General features: G+C 32.1%; 1 protein-coding gene across 1 annotated transcript in view; it reads left to right on the top strand.

Annotated features, from left to right (window-relative positions):
- Nucleotides 1-15,245, top strand: part of LOC147068556 (MOXD1 homolog 1-like) — a 206,124-nt gene extending 190,879 nt beyond the window's left edge. The window contains exons 4-12 of the mRNA XM_085953385.1: nucleotides 2,166-2,360; nucleotides 3,964-4,234; nucleotides 5,092-5,193; nucleotides 5,910-6,073; nucleotides 6,356-6,472; nucleotides 6,986-7,287; nucleotides 8,515-8,612; nucleotides 10,164-10,330; nucleotides 14,681-15,245. Coding sequence (XP_085809511.1) covers nucleotides 2,166-2,360; nucleotides 3,964-4,234; nucleotides 5,092-5,193; nucleotides 5,910-6,073; nucleotides 6,356-6,472; nucleotides 6,986-7,287; nucleotides 8,515-8,612; nucleotides 10,164-10,330; nucleotides 14,681-14,851 — 1,587 coding nt within the window. The 3' untranslated portion in view covers nucleotides 14,852-15,245. The remainder of the gene's footprint in view (nucleotides 1-2,165; nucleotides 2,361-3,963; nucleotides 4,235-5,091; nucleotides 5,194-5,909; nucleotides 6,074-6,355; nucleotides 6,473-6,985; nucleotides 7,288-8,514; nucleotides 8,613-10,163; nucleotides 10,331-14,680) is intronic.
- Nucleotides 15,246-16,668: the final 1,423 nt, after the last annotated feature.

Raw genomic sequence — 16,668 nt, 5'->3', positions numbered from 1 at the left:
TTTCTTAGTAAAATCGTCAATTATTACAGAACCTTTTTTTAAATAACTTCTGTTATAACTTCTGCTTGCGTGATTACTAATAATTAAATAAAGACAGTTTCTTTCATTCACAAAAATGTATTATTTTGTCTTAGACAAACTACGTAAATCCAGTTACGTCTTGTCGGAGTTATCATGAAAGACACAGGGTTAAGGACGGTACTTTTGAATGGGCGCCAAATTGAGTGAATTTGCGAACAATTAAACTTAACCCATTGAGACAGGGTGGTTTTTAAAGGATCACTTAAAAGGGCACACTGATTACTAAAATTGATATAACTCATTTATTATTCATTTAATTCAACTAAATCTTTTAAATATTTATATATATTGAATTATTCTATTATTTATTTATATTTTAAGTTAACTTTGTGTATCAGTGGAATCAAGAAAATATATATAATTATAGTTTTTTTGTGTTTTTTAGCCTTTTTTATACAAAATGACATAGGTAGATAAAAAGTCAATGATAGAAGTAAATGATAAAATAAAGATATACCTACTTACTAAAACTGAAGCTAAATATAATACTCTTCAAGATAGAAAGCCATTTTATGTTTTTACTGTCTCAAACACCTCATACCTACCAAACATTATCATAATTTTGACAAATTTTAATAAAAATACATTTTATAAATCAAATAATTCTTTAAAAAATGTATTGGACTCCAAATAACTAACATCATAATATGACAGCTACATCTATTATTAAGTAATCTACACTCTTAAAAAATCGAAATATGATTATGAATTAATGATGATGTTCATCATTCTGTAGCAGGGGCACCAAATTGGCGCCGATTGTCTCCAAAATAAATGAAATTAATATAGATCATAATAAATAACGAATTGTTAATGGAAATAATATAAAAATGAGTATACCCGTGACAAATGTTCCATCGTATTTTTTTACTTGCTGCGGGGAACAAGATATTTCCATTTTTTTGGTGCGCTATATGGATACTTCAATCAAATTTCACATTTTATACAATTATTCATAGTTGGTCATTTGTCAAAATTTAAATTTTAAAAACAACGGTAGCTGGCACTCGTAGAATTTTCCAGGTGCCTACATATATACAAAATATGTTGATACGTATTTTGTAATACTAACACTAAATTTCATTTCTATGTTAGTGGTTTATAAATAAATAATGCGCGGAGAATATCCTTTTAACAGTGACAGGCACGCGGGCCCCAAACGTTCCAACAAGGTTGTTTTTACAATAATATTATGTTGAAGTATGATCAAGATTGTATCGTTTTGTAAAATAACCAGTTAGAATAATAATTTTATTATCCGAAAAAAATATATAAATTCAGCCCCCAAAGAATTTTTAGTATTTAATTCAGTTATCGTGAAAATTAAGATGTATCATCCATGCATACATGTAACTAGAGTTGGGTTCGGGAATTTCCCGACGGGAATTCTTGAGAAATTTTCGAGATTTTCGATCCCGAATCTCGAGAATTAAAATTTTTAAAGATTTCGGGAAATCCCGGATATCGAGAATCTTTTCTCGGGATTCGGGATTTCTTTATTATCAAATATTAATTGAAAAAACGATTTTTCCATATGAAAAAAGTTGACAGAAAATACAAAACGTTCAAAGACTGATCGGGGTATTTTAACACAATTAAGTCAACGTCGACTTAAAGTGAGCGCAATTTTTCAAAATCAGGGAATTTTTTGTCTCAAAAGCGTGCGCGATTGTCTATGTTTTTTGTAATTCTATTTTAATAAGTAATGTTTTGAATTATTTTTGTTTTCCTACTTCTACTTGTTTGTCTTCTTACTTACATAAATGAAAAAAAAACATATTTTTTTGGAGTTTGTCTGTTTTTACACTGATTTTAGGATTTTTTACAGATTTTTTAAAATTTCCCTATATCTCGAGATTTCTCGAGAATCATTTCGGGAAATCCCGAATCTCGAGATTGATATTTTCTCGGGAAATACCCAACTCTACATGTAACCATTCTCATAATTATTTGTAAAGAATATGAAATTATTTTTACTAAGTAGGTATAATATTATAAAGACAAAATACCACTGTCACAGGCAAATATAATTATTGGTTGAAGATTAGTCGATCGTTTTTAAATTATACCATGATTTCTTTCAGCCTGATCCAGTGGACGTTCAATGGTCCGTGGGCAGCGGAGATCCTCGCGGAGTAGGCTGGACCGGATGGGCAGGCAAAAGGTCGCTGCGACTCTTGCCATCCAAAACTCCAGCGACTACACCCACCAATAACATCCCCACGCGCGCCCCATTGCGACAATCTGACTTCGAACGATGGGAAGTCGCCCTAAAAGACGTAAGTGAACCATTGTTTATTTTTTTTTTAAATTTTAGTAGAATCTAATCTAATGCCATCTGTTGTATACAGAACAAACACAAAGTTTGGCGCGAAAATTCGATGGTTCTATTTCGCAGCTGTCAAAAACATACATATTTTTTATTAGAAACAAATAATTTAAACAGTTTTTTTATTATTATAAAATTCTATGAAATATTACAGAAATTGACGTTTAGTTAGTTTATCTAAATTCTACACTGCTCTACCTTCACATCAGTCTTCTCCAACGTTCCCTATCCTCTGCAAGCCTTCTGGTGGATGCAATCGATTTTCTAATGAATTTCTTCCTCTAATTTCTAAATTATACATAACCCAAACAATAAAATTTAAGCTTTTTTTCAATCCACATAATATGTCGCCAGGATAGGCAGGTCATATGTTGCTTAGGTGTGGCACATTATAGAAGGTGACAGTTGATGGAATGAATACGAATATTACAACTCTTGAGAGCAGTGGCGGTTTTCCATGGAGCAGACGATGCGGTCGCTTCGTTAGAAAATGCCGACTTCGTTATCTTCGAATCCTGGCAGCCTATCGTATTTTTGTAGTCTTAGCCGCCTCAGACCTTCACGCACCTAAAAACATCGCTGTTTGAGAGTTTGTTTGGTGGAAATACTCTAGTCCTCTGAAGATGGTGTATATGTCATTTTTTTAACGTTTTTTGTTTCACCTGTCTGTTTAAGATGACAGGAAATAAATATCAAAATAACACTTGAGACTAAAAATGCAAGGGGCGGTATTCAAAGTCTGCCTAGGGCCAGCACTTTATCTAAGGACGTCACTGCCCACCAAAGCCCTCGGTCAGTGCGTTAATATCAAGTCTCTGCGATCCTAACCACATTGGACATCCTAACACATTGAACGGTTGAACCATATACCATTTGGATCCTCGCAGACCACTAGTTTTCTTTTATAAAGACACATTGAACTTGTTGAATATTATCTCATAATCTAATCTAACTTTATATCTCAATACTGACCTATATAAATTAATTAAATGATACAAAAATTGGAATATGTGGATGCATCATCAGGGGCGCGCCAAGCAGAGGGGTATTAGGAGAGCGAAATACCCCGACGGCAGAAGTTAGGGGTCGGCAAGGGTCCGAAAAATACATTTATAATGATATTATTATTAATTAATATATAATAGGTATTCAATTACAAAAAAATATATTTGTGATAAAAAAAAAACTCGCTTTCTTCCACACCATTAAAATATTCTTTTCTTATTTGTGCTTTCGTGAATCATTCGATACAAATCTATCGTTTTCAATGCTCTACATTATTCAAAATATTATTTAACAGTTCAAATAATATGTCATAATAATTTTTGTTATTTTGATGACAATAAAATAATTCTTCAATTCCGTCATATTTTCACTGAAAAATATTTATTTAATTTGGGGGGGGGGGCAATTTCGGGCTGGCACCCGGGCTACAGCCACCCTTGGCGCATCACTATTCATCATCATTTTTACCTACGAGTATTTGAATAAGCACATACGTCATAATATGTCTGCAAATCCTATGTATACATGTATGTGTTTTTATTTGACAGTTGGTAATCCCCGAAAACATGGCAACAATGTTCTGGTGCAAGATCTTCAAAGCACCTGCGCTGGGTGTGAAGCATCATGTGGTCGGCTACAGACCCTGGGCTGGTCCCGCAGCCAGGCATGCCCTGCTCTACGAGTGTGCCGTCTCGACCTCCGGAGACTCCGCGCAGTGGGATGCTTGGGCTGCAGGGGTGGGATCCTATGGACCTGACATGCCGAGGGAGTGGAGCTCGTGTCTTGCGCCAATCGCTGCCTGGGCAGTTGGTTCCAAAGGTATGGATCAACATAGCAGTCATTTCAGTTTTATTTTTTATTTATTGATTCATTTTTTTTTTTAATTTAGTTATACCATTATAGGCATAACTAAATTTAATTATATAATAGTATTACCAGCCAAAGTTTATGTTGACCTTCAATGAATATAAACAATCTATTTTGATGCAATTAATGCTATGTGGATTAATACTAACTATTATGTGGCAATATTTTATTGACCAGTGCCCCAATCATTTTTGAACTATTGGCCATATTTAAACGCATACATTATGAGCAACCCCCCCCCCCTCTCCCCCTCTATATAAAGTCAGTCAAAAACCATTACTCACAGTAAAAAAAATATTTAATAAAAAGTAAATTGAAATATATTTTTTTATAAGCAGAAAGTATTACCAATTAAATATATTGGTTAAAGTTATTTAAATGTAATGTTTGTTCATATACAAGTAGAAAGTTTGACCACTTAAAGATACGCAAAATGGAAAAAAAAAATAAGTACTCAAGTACTTATTTTTCTTTTTATGACCAAAGATCACATAACCCTAGATCTAAGACATATAAAATGGTCAATACTAGTGATGTTGAGAGATAACAATTTATATTCAATGACCCTTTTGAGCTTCCTGTCGAGCCTCCCACACCAACTTCGAACACCACAACCTTTCTTTCTACTGACTCCATTCTTTTAACAGCCCCAAATGGTCAGTATCCACTAGTTTGGTGATCGCTGATTTAGACAATACACTGACATTATATTAATCGTCAAAGCCTCGGGTATTCACAAGGTCTGGTCCTGGTTTTTCATCAACTTATTGCAAGGTTGGTAATTAATTAAAATGATTTCCATATTTCAGGTGAAATGTTTCCTGACCATGTTGGAATACCTTTGTCAGACCCGAACGGAGTTGTATACTACATGCTTGAAATACATTATGAAAATCCTTCATTACAAAAAGGTAAAAAGCATCAATATTGTCATATTCTATACAGTCGAACTTGGTTATTACGAGGAAGATGGGACCGACTGAATTTGCTCGTTATAAGCATTACTCGTTATATCAGAGAATAGGTATTTTTAAACGAGCGGTCACATAACACAAAAAGTCGCAATTCAAACAAAAATACACAATTAGAATTTTTCCCCGAAACAAGCATGACATTCATAAACTACAAAAAGAAGTTGTTTATTGTAATGAAAGCTGGTAGGTACCTACTGACTTCAGCTTAAATTTTTTACATGAAATTTCAACCATATGCACTTTATGATACTTTTTCAATGATGTCAGCCTAACACCAATTAGGTACTTATTAGTGTCATAAACGTAATCCGATCCCGGCGGCATCGGTCTACATTCGAATTTTATTGCTTAGGGTCGAAAATGTTTTTAAACGATCGACACATTAACAGTTTTAAGAAAATTTTTGATGATATTTTTGCTTGGTATATCCGATAAGTAGCTCGTTATAACAGTGAATAAAGTATGGAAAAAATTATAAACTAAAATGTCAACGAATGTTTCCTCATTACATCCGAGATCTCGCTATATCTGTGATCGTAATAACCGAGTTCGACTGTATTTTTTTTCTTATTAGCTATTTAAAAGTATACATCTAATAAATCTATGTAAATTGTACTAGATAATCATCAATAAAATTATTATCAATCTTTCAGTTGTGGATAATTCTGGATTAGCCATTCTATACACAAGCGACTTACGGCCACATGATGCAGGAATATTAGTAAGCGGAATCACAGTTTCAGCACTCCATGTTTTACCGGCTGTTCAAAAGGTTTATCGCTCTGCTGGATACTGCTCAGAACCATGCACCACTGTTGTGAGTTTTGTGAAATACCTACTTACTTATCTATTAAAATATTATGTATATTATGAATGATAATTCAATGATAAAATTAATTTCACCGTATTAACAATTATGGTCCATTATTTACCTATACCACCTTGCAAAATTATTTTTTAAATATAGAACTTTGTAGTGTTTACATCACAAACAGAATTTTTCCCTTATTAAGCATATTTCTACATTTTTACTCACTATAATCGATTGAACTGCTTATTATTTAACTTTTCCAAAAATTAATGTTTAACATGTTTTCAGATGCTACCAGAAGATGGCATTAATGTTGTATCTGTATTGCTCCACTCACACAGCGCTGGCAGAAAACTTGCATTGAGACACATTCGAGATGGACAAGAGTTGGGGAAAATTGCAGAGGTAAATAGTAACATTCATTTTAAACATTCTTAACCCAATGCTTACGGGCCGCACAAAATTGTGTTTTAATTGCTTTTCAAATGTAAATTAACACGTTAATTACAAAATTAATTAAAAGGGCCCGTAAGCATTGAGTTAAAATAAAGTTAACTGTATTAGCAATGCATTAATATTCCCGACCATATTCGATCCTAATAAGATCATATGTATTAACACATTTTGTTTTTAAGAGAAATGGATACCAGCCACTTGCTCAACCTATTAGGTTAATACTCTGACTCATGCACAAATTGAAAAACAAAATGTGTTCTTGTCAGACCCAGGATTCGAACCTGGGACCCACGATGCTATAGGCCGACGCTTAAGCTCAAAAAAAATATTACAATATTAAAGATCAATAGAATCAAGAATATTATAAACAATATTAAAAATCATTATTAGAGGCGGCTCGGGCCCGGTGATAGTAATAAAAAAATCAATTTGATTAATGTGTTTTTTTAACTTTTTGTTCAGGATGATCACTACGATTATAAAAATCAGGAATCAAGACTTTTAACCGAAGAGAGAAACGTTCAACCCGGAGATGCCTTGGTAACGGAATGCACGTATGACACGAGCGGTCGATCACGGCCCACACTCGGGGGCTACTCATCAAAGCAAGAAATGTGCCTAGCCTTTGTACTCCATTACCCTCGTATACCGCTTGCCGGATGCTATTCCATGACACCTGTAAAAGAGTTCTTCGAGACATTTGGAGTCAGGGAATTCTACGGTAGCGATATGCTGCAAGTGGAAAATATGTTCCTAGCTTCAGGGTATGTAATTAATTATACTAATTATATGTAATGTAATTATATTAATTAATTTGTATTCATCTGAAATTATGATAAGTATATAATAATAATATTCATCATCTACTGAATACTAATAATTATGTTCTAATGGATTCAAGCTCTGTACTATTCCATTTAAGTCGTTTTTTGCGACCCGGGTTTCGCCTTTCGGCATCTTCAGGCGTCGTGTACACTCACCAAAGGCAAACACACACTGACAACGAACACCCTTAACTCTACCTTATATAGTAAAACAATACAATAAAGTAGGTAAAAACTCCATTACCTACCTATTTAGTCATAAATTACAACAAAAAGTACAATAAACAAATTATGAATAGCTGAAGTGTCAGTAAAAAACCCAATTAGTAAAAACCCTATCTTATTAATAACAATACACTGGACAGCATATTATTATAATAAATCGTCAAACCTAATAATAGGTCAAAATTCTTTATAACAATAAAAAATACTACACTCAAGAGGTGTAAATCGTCAATTCTAAGAAAAATAATTAATCGAGTTAACTAATGAGATGTCTATAATAATACTACTTACAAGGTACCTACTTTTATTTTTATAACATTATTTTTTAACAAAAACAAAATTATACATATAAACTCGCTTAATATAATATAATATATAACTCACCTAATATAATATATATATATATTATACAATTATGCATACCTAAATCCTCATCCCTAGACTCTCATACAAATATATATAATCTCATACAAACATATATAAATTGTGTGTCAATACAATTGACCATAATATAGTCTCATATGTAAAACATCATATAGGATATAACAAAGGGCTACTAGGAAAGCTGAGTTGATCGTTCAATATAGGTAAGCTCTGCAACTGTGCTCTATTTATTTCTAATATTTCTTGGTAGAATAATTTATAATCACCCGTATGACTGTGAAGTAGTTTTGCACCCTTTTCAATGTCAAACGTGTGTTTTTCATTTAATAAGTGGTTAGCAAACGTTGAAGTATCCTTCTCCAATCTTTGGGCTGCTAAATGTTCTGAAATTCTAATATTTAGGCTCCTCGTAGTTTTCCCAATGTAAACCCGGGTCGCAAAAAACGACTTAAATGGAATAGTACAGAGCTTGAATCCATTAGAATTTAAATTCAAATTCCATCAAGTACCTTCGGTCGAAAGTATTAATATAATAATTATGTATTTTTCTATCACCAGGTCTCTTGAAGCTTTTCCAGAATTATTAGATTTAAATTCCGACAAAAACACAAAAGAATCTGGAGTTCAAGGAGATGACCAGGGAGTTAGTCTTTTAGGTAAATATATTTAAGTATACATTTCGTTGATATTAACACTACCGTTACTGTAATGTCACCTTAATAAACTGCAAATATTTCAGTTAATAGCGCCTTATTATTTTAATATTTCAGCTATTTCTAGAATCATCAATATTCCGTCTAACTAAAATGGTATTATTTTCAAAATCGATAGCATTATCCATTATATGTTACGCCGAATGTGCGAAATTGACTATTACATGAAATAGGCTAAATTTTGCCTGAATCATGAAAAAAGCAAGCCCGTTGCCTTATTCATGAATTAGGCAAAATATCTGCCAAGTGAGTGAATTCGGCAATAATTTTTCTGCCTAGTTCAAGCATCCGACAAATTAGATTGTAGCGCTACAGTGGTGTTTTTCGCAACTAAACCAAATGTGTCAAATGCTCATGCATTGGTCAAAATAGATGGTCGCGCTCCGGTGGTGTATTTTGCAACTAATCAAACTAACCAAATGTGTCAAATGTCATTGATTATGTAAAAATATACCAATCAATAACTACAATGACGTTAATATCCATTTACTATGGCCCAAAAAAAATCTAGAACTATAATATGATAACAGAAGAATTTTATTAAAAGGTATTTTCGCGATTTGATTCGTGCTTGGGTATCAATAGTGCAATAGTCGATTGTTTGTTTGTGATAGTATGATTCAGTTGAATTCAGAATTACAAAACCTAACCTAACCTAACCTATTAATAATATTATATTATGTCCAATTATAACTAATAAAACCACCCGTATGAAATTTACTTTTTCTACTGTCATGTTGACAGTTTAAGAATTCCATACCCTGGCGAACTCACGCAATCGGCAGATAATTTACCTAATTCATGAATAAGGCAACAGGCTTGACTATTACATGAATTAGGCAAAATTTTGCCCATTTCATTAAATAGTCAATTTCGCACATTCGGCGTAACATATACATATAATTGATAGATATTCGTCAGGTTTCATTTCTTCTTCATAAATTATAAATGCAAACAGAACGTCGCATTCCATTACAAACGAAACAGATAGATCAAAAAAAAAAGTATATGCGACAAAGAAAGTCAGTTGTGAGAAAGAGATACGAAAGTAAGGGCGAGGTTAAAATAGTATTATCACTTGTAGGCTGTAAGAATGTAGAGAAATACATGTATGATTATAATTAAATTTTGATGCCTTGATCATTTTATAGATGAAACAAAATAGCAAAACATGATATTGAAACCTTGTTAGATTTATCCATTTTACCAAAATAGGTATTTCCCTTTTACCTACTGTAATATTGTCGAATCTCTTACGGTAACCCAAGGCGACATCACCGGAACGGACGGAATTTGTTAGCATTGTAAAGGAACGGTTAAGTCACTAACTGCAACTCATCAAACCTTACGTAACAGTTGAATAAATAATTCGTAAATTTTAACAAACTGTTTTTAAAAACACCTTTGGCCAGTTATTGAAATTTGAACCTCGGTTTGATTAGTCTGTGGTTGATGTAAGATTCTCACTAAATGTTTTGTTTTCTGTTTAAACAGGACAATTGGTAATCAAGGAGCCACCAGAATTCAGAAATAAGACTTTCATCGCACATTTGAATGAGATTCCGTGGAGTGAGCAGCTTCTGACCAGGCGAATTGAGGACACTCTGTACAAAGGAACTCACATGACTTTTTGTCGGAAAAGAGACGATACATTAGCAGTCGTAAGCAATATTTATTTTATTATAAAATTTATCACATATTATTACTTCTTAATGAATAAGACAAATCATTTGCTAGCTATACATTGTTATCTAACTAAATAGACTAGACACATTTAACTAATAATAGGTGCCTACCTATCTACCAAATCTATTATTATCAATCATTTGCCTTAACTACTCATATATCGTCGGCCTACTATGCAAACCTTTAATGTCTGTTTTATGTAAATGTTCAGAATAGTTTTTTCCACAATATTATTTAAAGGTCACTCTTTTTTGATATACCTAGGCAATGACATTAATATGGACGAAGCATCTAGAAAATAAAATGACACTCACTTTGTGTCGGGTCTGCCGGATGGCGAAATTCATATTTTAATATCGGTATCCTACGCTCAAATGAACATTCTGCTTGTAAGCGGTCTGGCGACACCGCTGGGTCTGCCCATACAAAATTTCTGACTGTCAGGTTTCGACTCCACCGTTATTATTGTGTTACAAAATGCCAATGTGCCTAGTTAAAAATTGTAAAAAATTCTACTAAACACTCCAAGAAGGATGGGATATCACTTTTCATGTGTTAGTATTATTTATTATTTATAAAATGCCATTTTAAGATATTGATGAATGTTTATTCAATGCAATTGAATGACAGGAACCATTGGACAGTCAGTCGCCTGTGATTCGCTGAGCTCACTTGCGTCTAATCTCCGAGAAGTCGTAAGTAACCGAGAATCTGTTTCTAACGCAATGAGTCATGACACTAATACGCCATTACAATAAAGGTTATATTACTATAGATTCTCGAAGCTTGTATCGCATAATGGAAACGGATACGTCATATGGTCACGTGACATCTACCTATACATCTGTGAATGACTTTCATGTACAATTTCTCGTGCGCGCCGGTATGAAGTGAGTTGTCCATTTAATATGTCATTGTACCTAGGTATCATAAATTTTAATTTTTTTATTTATAAAAGAAATGAAATAAATAATATGTTTTAACTCTCCTGAACATTTACATAAAAGACATAAAAGGTTTGCATAGTAGACCTGACGATATTTTTAATCTTTGTATTGATTCCATTGTTATTAGACAGTTGAGGCGTCTGATTCCAAAAAGCGATAAGTCCATATTTGGTCAAAATCGACAAAAAAATACGCACGGATTCTTTGTATAATTTTACACAATATGTATTGATCTATAAATTCCAAAACGCGACATAACCCTACGAAAAAAAATATTTTAAGTCTCGATTTATTACAAAAAGCGCCAAGTCCGTGTTTCATAATATTTAAAGCTTGGTTGATTTCGCGCGTGTTTAAGTCAACCAATAAGGTAACGTTCAATATTGAAAAGGGCGTCTCCCATGCAGCATCTGGTAAACTCATGACAGTGCCACAGAAGTATGTACCTTATGCGGAATAAATTAAAAAGTGAGGTACAAGTAGCGCTACGTCCAATTTTATTTTGCCTAGGGTAAGAGGTACAATCGTGGGCCACCCTCCAGTGATGGGCCACTCAGCAGTAAAACACAAAAAATAGGTATTTAAAAACCTAAGTTATGGGTATTTGTTCCTATATGTGACTCACAACATCATATACTTCGGTTCTAGCACATTATTTCCTGTATAGGTAGCAGGACTGACCATATAAGTGACCATTTTGTATACCAAGTCACAAGTTTTGCATTTTGTCTGACAATTGCTTAACTTTTTGTTAAGGAAATAACATACTTTGGAGGGTAAGATCTCTTTAACTATATTACTAATTATACTTTTTATTTAATAATCGTTATGCTGGATATTCAAACATAATTATGTTAAGTCTACGACTATTTTGAATTAAAATGACACATCTAGCTGGGTGGCCATTTACTGCACTGGGCTGGCCCATGACTGAAAAAATGGTTTTTTACTTTTAATTAACTTTTTTATGCTAAATACAATATTTATAATGCACTATGGTACCTACCGTTTTTATTTTTATGTTTTTTTAATTTTAAACAGTCGTTGGCTACGTGGCCGATCACTGAATTTGTACTGGCCCATCACTGTATTTAGAAACATTTAACTTCCCATTTCTTTCAAAATATCAACATATTGAATAATTTAAGTTTAAAATATGATGTTAAAACTATAGATGATGCTGTTGCATACTTTTATAAAAATGGGGAATGACTATGTGAAGTTGCAAAAAAAAATCGGAGTGCCACGATCTATATATTGGAAATATTTTCTGTGGTTACTGTGGGTATAGAGTTTCCTATATTATTTATCGAAAGGCATAAGCCACATCTTATCTACCAAGTTAGTGAGCTTTGTCTAAAATTTTATTTGAAATACATCTTATGACACTATAATCCTAATGCACCTAGTATTCTTCAGCCTATAGATATAACTGTTTTTCCTCCAGTTAAAGCTGCAAAATATCGCAAAATGCTGTTTTCATCCTTAAAGATTTTACGATGTAGTGGGCATTTAAACAGAAGAAAACCTTGAAAATATTCAAAATACTAGCGGAGGTAAATAGATAAAACATTTTTTATACCATACTTATAGACTGCGGAAAAACTTAATCAAATTAAGTCATTATCTGACAACAGCTAGAGCATAGAAAATATAACCCAATTAAATGTATATAATGTGTCAGTGCCGAGAGAGAATGCAACATGGCAATAGATACTGAACGCATGGAAGAAATAAATGAAAATATGGTAAATATAATATCTACAGTTCTAATTCAAACATTATCTAAAACAAACATCATGGCCTCAGATACCAAAAATAAACGATAAACATTTTTTACAAAGAGTTCCATTCGCCATCACTTTGCAAAAATATAGAGACATTTAAGACCAAAAAATAGAAAACAAGAAAAGTGCAGAGGAAGATAAAAAAATAAAGGCAAAAACAGCACATTTTAATGAGGAAATTGAAAGTAGAGGCAAACAAAAATAATAAAGTTTAAAAAATGGTGGCCAAAATCATTGTGCGATTTGTGAAATAATAATAAAACATCTTAATAAATTAGAATGTTCAGTGTATAAAGATAGCTTCCATTCAAATTGCGTTCCAAAATCTCAGCAGGTCAATGTCCCAATTGAGATTGATGTTTTATTTAGTGACTCAGGGGATGAAGTATTCAACAGACAGGTCAATAATTTTCTAAGACCTTAGAATCCACTCTCTGTCACTCTATCCTCTTTTATTACATCAACGGTGAGATAAAGGAGTATGTTTGTTGATTATATCATAAGATTAGATACTTCGATTCAATATTTTATTGAAAAGTAAGCCTTAGTTGTTTAATTTATTCAAAAAAAGGCGGGTGGCCCATCACTGTCTGGAAAGTGGCCGATCACTATCTGAGTGTGACCCATCACTGTACTTTTTGCGATTTTTTTTTCTTTTATATTTTTTGTAATAACCATGTTTGTTGTTATAAACAATGTACACATATATATCAATATACATGCTTTGTAAAAACGAAAAAAAAATGCATTTCAATAAAACCGCATTAATAAGCTTGTTCTGACCGATCAAAGCAAGCCATTCGCTTAACTGGCCCATCATTGTACCTCTTACCCTATATTTATTACATTTAAGAGTTTATCGGCTGAAACAAATTGCCATTTGGTTCTACTTTCAACATAGAATGCAACGGAAAAAATAATCTCACGTTAAAAAAAATAATTGAAGCTTGAAACATAAAAACGTTGTTTCCCGAAAATATTGAATTGTGGACTTGTCGCTTTTTGTAATTATACGCCTCAGTTAATAATACTTACAACACATTAACATGTTTCTATATAAATAAAAAATAAACATCACTCTGATTTGTTTGTATGATATATTCATGAGTGACACATTTCTGGGTAAATATTTTTTTTATTAGGTAATATAAATGTTCAATCGACTTCTTAATAATTACTCTTGGATATATAAAATAAGCCAATAAAATGAGACAAAACTAAATTTAGAACAATCTTTCTGCCATATTATATGAATCAAATTACCATGATATTATTGCAACTCAGATGGTGTAGTTATAAATCTGCAAGGTCGGTACTTGCACAGCGAGTAAAAGATGTATATTAGAATCCCATTTGGGCAAAAAAAATTTCTACGTTTTTTTCTAATAATTGGGTATGTTTCAGAAGCTTTTGCAATATATTTTCATACACATTATTTATGTATAGATAATTGCCAATTTGCATTATTATTAATTAAAAGTTTTAAATATCATACTAGGAATATAATATAGAACACTAAAACGGCGCAATAGGGATCTTGTGTATCTTTTTACTTTATGTATACTTATAGAATTTCTTCTTCTTCTTCCAGCCTATCGAGATCCGTAATTTTCCCAAATTCTCCGAAACAACCGAAGATCCTTCGAAGCAGTGTCACTACAAATTTCAACAGAATGGCTCGACAACCTCTTCGTCCCCGTCGATATCAACATTTATTCACAAGATTTTACTTATAACAATTTTTGCCTTATTCTTCAAGTGACAACAGATATTAAATAGTTTGAACAGAATTCCTTAAAGTGTTAAGAATCTCGTGATATTTAAATACATACAGCCTTTATGGGTTGAATATGTCCAAATATTGTATGTATTATTATGATTTGCCAAAGTCCAAAAATTACACAAATGCTTGACATTTCCAATACCTACTTACATAATTAAAACCTATGTAAAATATGTTTTTATCAAATTTAGTAGATACCCACCTACTTACATGTTAAAAAATTCTATGGTCTTTAGCAAGTCATAATACAAAATCTACATATATGTGGCCTTTAGATAATTTATGATCTGAACGCCAAGAACCTCAATTATCTGGACTGATTTGTGATGAAGGTAGTCCGGATAATAATAAATCAGGATAATCGAAAACTCGCACATAAATCTTTTTTTGTTCTTTTTTTTTCTAAATCATAGATTTTTTTTCCTTATAATCTTACGAATCTGATACCAGAAAATTGAGGTTCTACAACAGTTTAGAAAAAATACAATTGCAGTTTCTTCTCTCAGTTTACAAAGAGAAATTAAAGGTCAAACCTCTTCTAATAAAAATATATCTATTTTATATTGAAGACCACTGATATAATTGAAGCTTGCGTTGAAGTAAACTGAATTTGGACATCAAATCTCTTTTGCCAAATGAATTTGTGAATTACTTTAATTATCTTTTACTTTTATTTTATAAGCATGTTACATAATACTTTTAAAGGAACAGTATCACAATCAATTTTATTATATACATTAAATTATAAGACTGTGACAGTAGCGAGTAGATAGTGATCATTTTACATTTTTGTGCATTGACATGCCACATTTTCTTGCTACCATTTACCGCCCATTTGATTAAATTCTTTGCCCGAACAACTTCTCTGCGCTAAATGTGAATGTCTCGGCTGTTCCTCTGAAAGATTTCTCAATTTTTGGAACCAATGCCATAGCATCTCAGTGATGTGATGGACCGAAACATATTTTACGAAATCATTTTTAAATATAAATATTTTATACTTTATTGCATACACTAAAATTACACCAGTAATTAATTCAAGATCTAAAAAAATGTTTTGCTTACCTTTTTATAAACATAAGTGATCTCTTATGATTATAATATATAAGATATATTTGTGGCTCAAAATAGATTTATACTAATTTTTTTGTCTCAAGAGAAAATCATTTCGTTCGATTACTTACCTACTATATTGTAATCTATTTTTATCAATACAATTCAAACTTATTTGGAACAAAATCTGAATTAGCATACTTCCATTGAGACCTTCTATATTTAGTTATACTATAACTTTGTAAATATTTTTACTTTTTACTATATTTATTTATACTTACAATAATTAGTTTTAATTATTTTAGATTGTACAGTTATCCCTTGATGAAATGTCTAGTAAGTTAAGATCTTTTATTGCTCTTCATTATAGATACAAGACCTAGCAAGACAGCTGGCTGCTGCCAACTGACTATGCTAGTAGATATTAAATATTCTGTCAGTACAACGAAACAACAAACTTTTACTTTTATACCCCCCGAAAACTATTCGAATTAGTGACATATTATTGTACCTAGTTTACAAAAATAGCCTCAGGAATAAAAAAAAATGATAATATTATTATGCTAAAATTAATAATGCAAAGCACAAATTTTGAATTATTTATTTTGTTAAATGACTGCGTAGGTATTTGAATTCACCACTTTGCTTCAAGCCGAGAGAAAAATATGTGAAAATAAAAATTAGTATGTAGTCTGGAGATATTTGGCTCTAATAGTGGTTTCGATTATATACCTTGAATAATA

Source organism: Rhyacophila brunnea, unplaced genomic scaffold (genome assembly GCF_057557595.1).
Source record: "Rhyacophila brunnea isolate RB1 unplaced genomic scaffold, BYU_Rbru_1.0 scaffold_3, whole genome shotgun sequence".
In the NCBI taxonomy this organism is placed as follows: domain Eukaryota; kingdom Metazoa; phylum Arthropoda; class Insecta; order Trichoptera; family Rhyacophilidae; genus Rhyacophila; species Rhyacophila brunnea.
The sequence above is the reverse complement of the archived record's forward strand: the minus strand, read 5'-3'. Positions and strand labels throughout refer to the sequence as shown.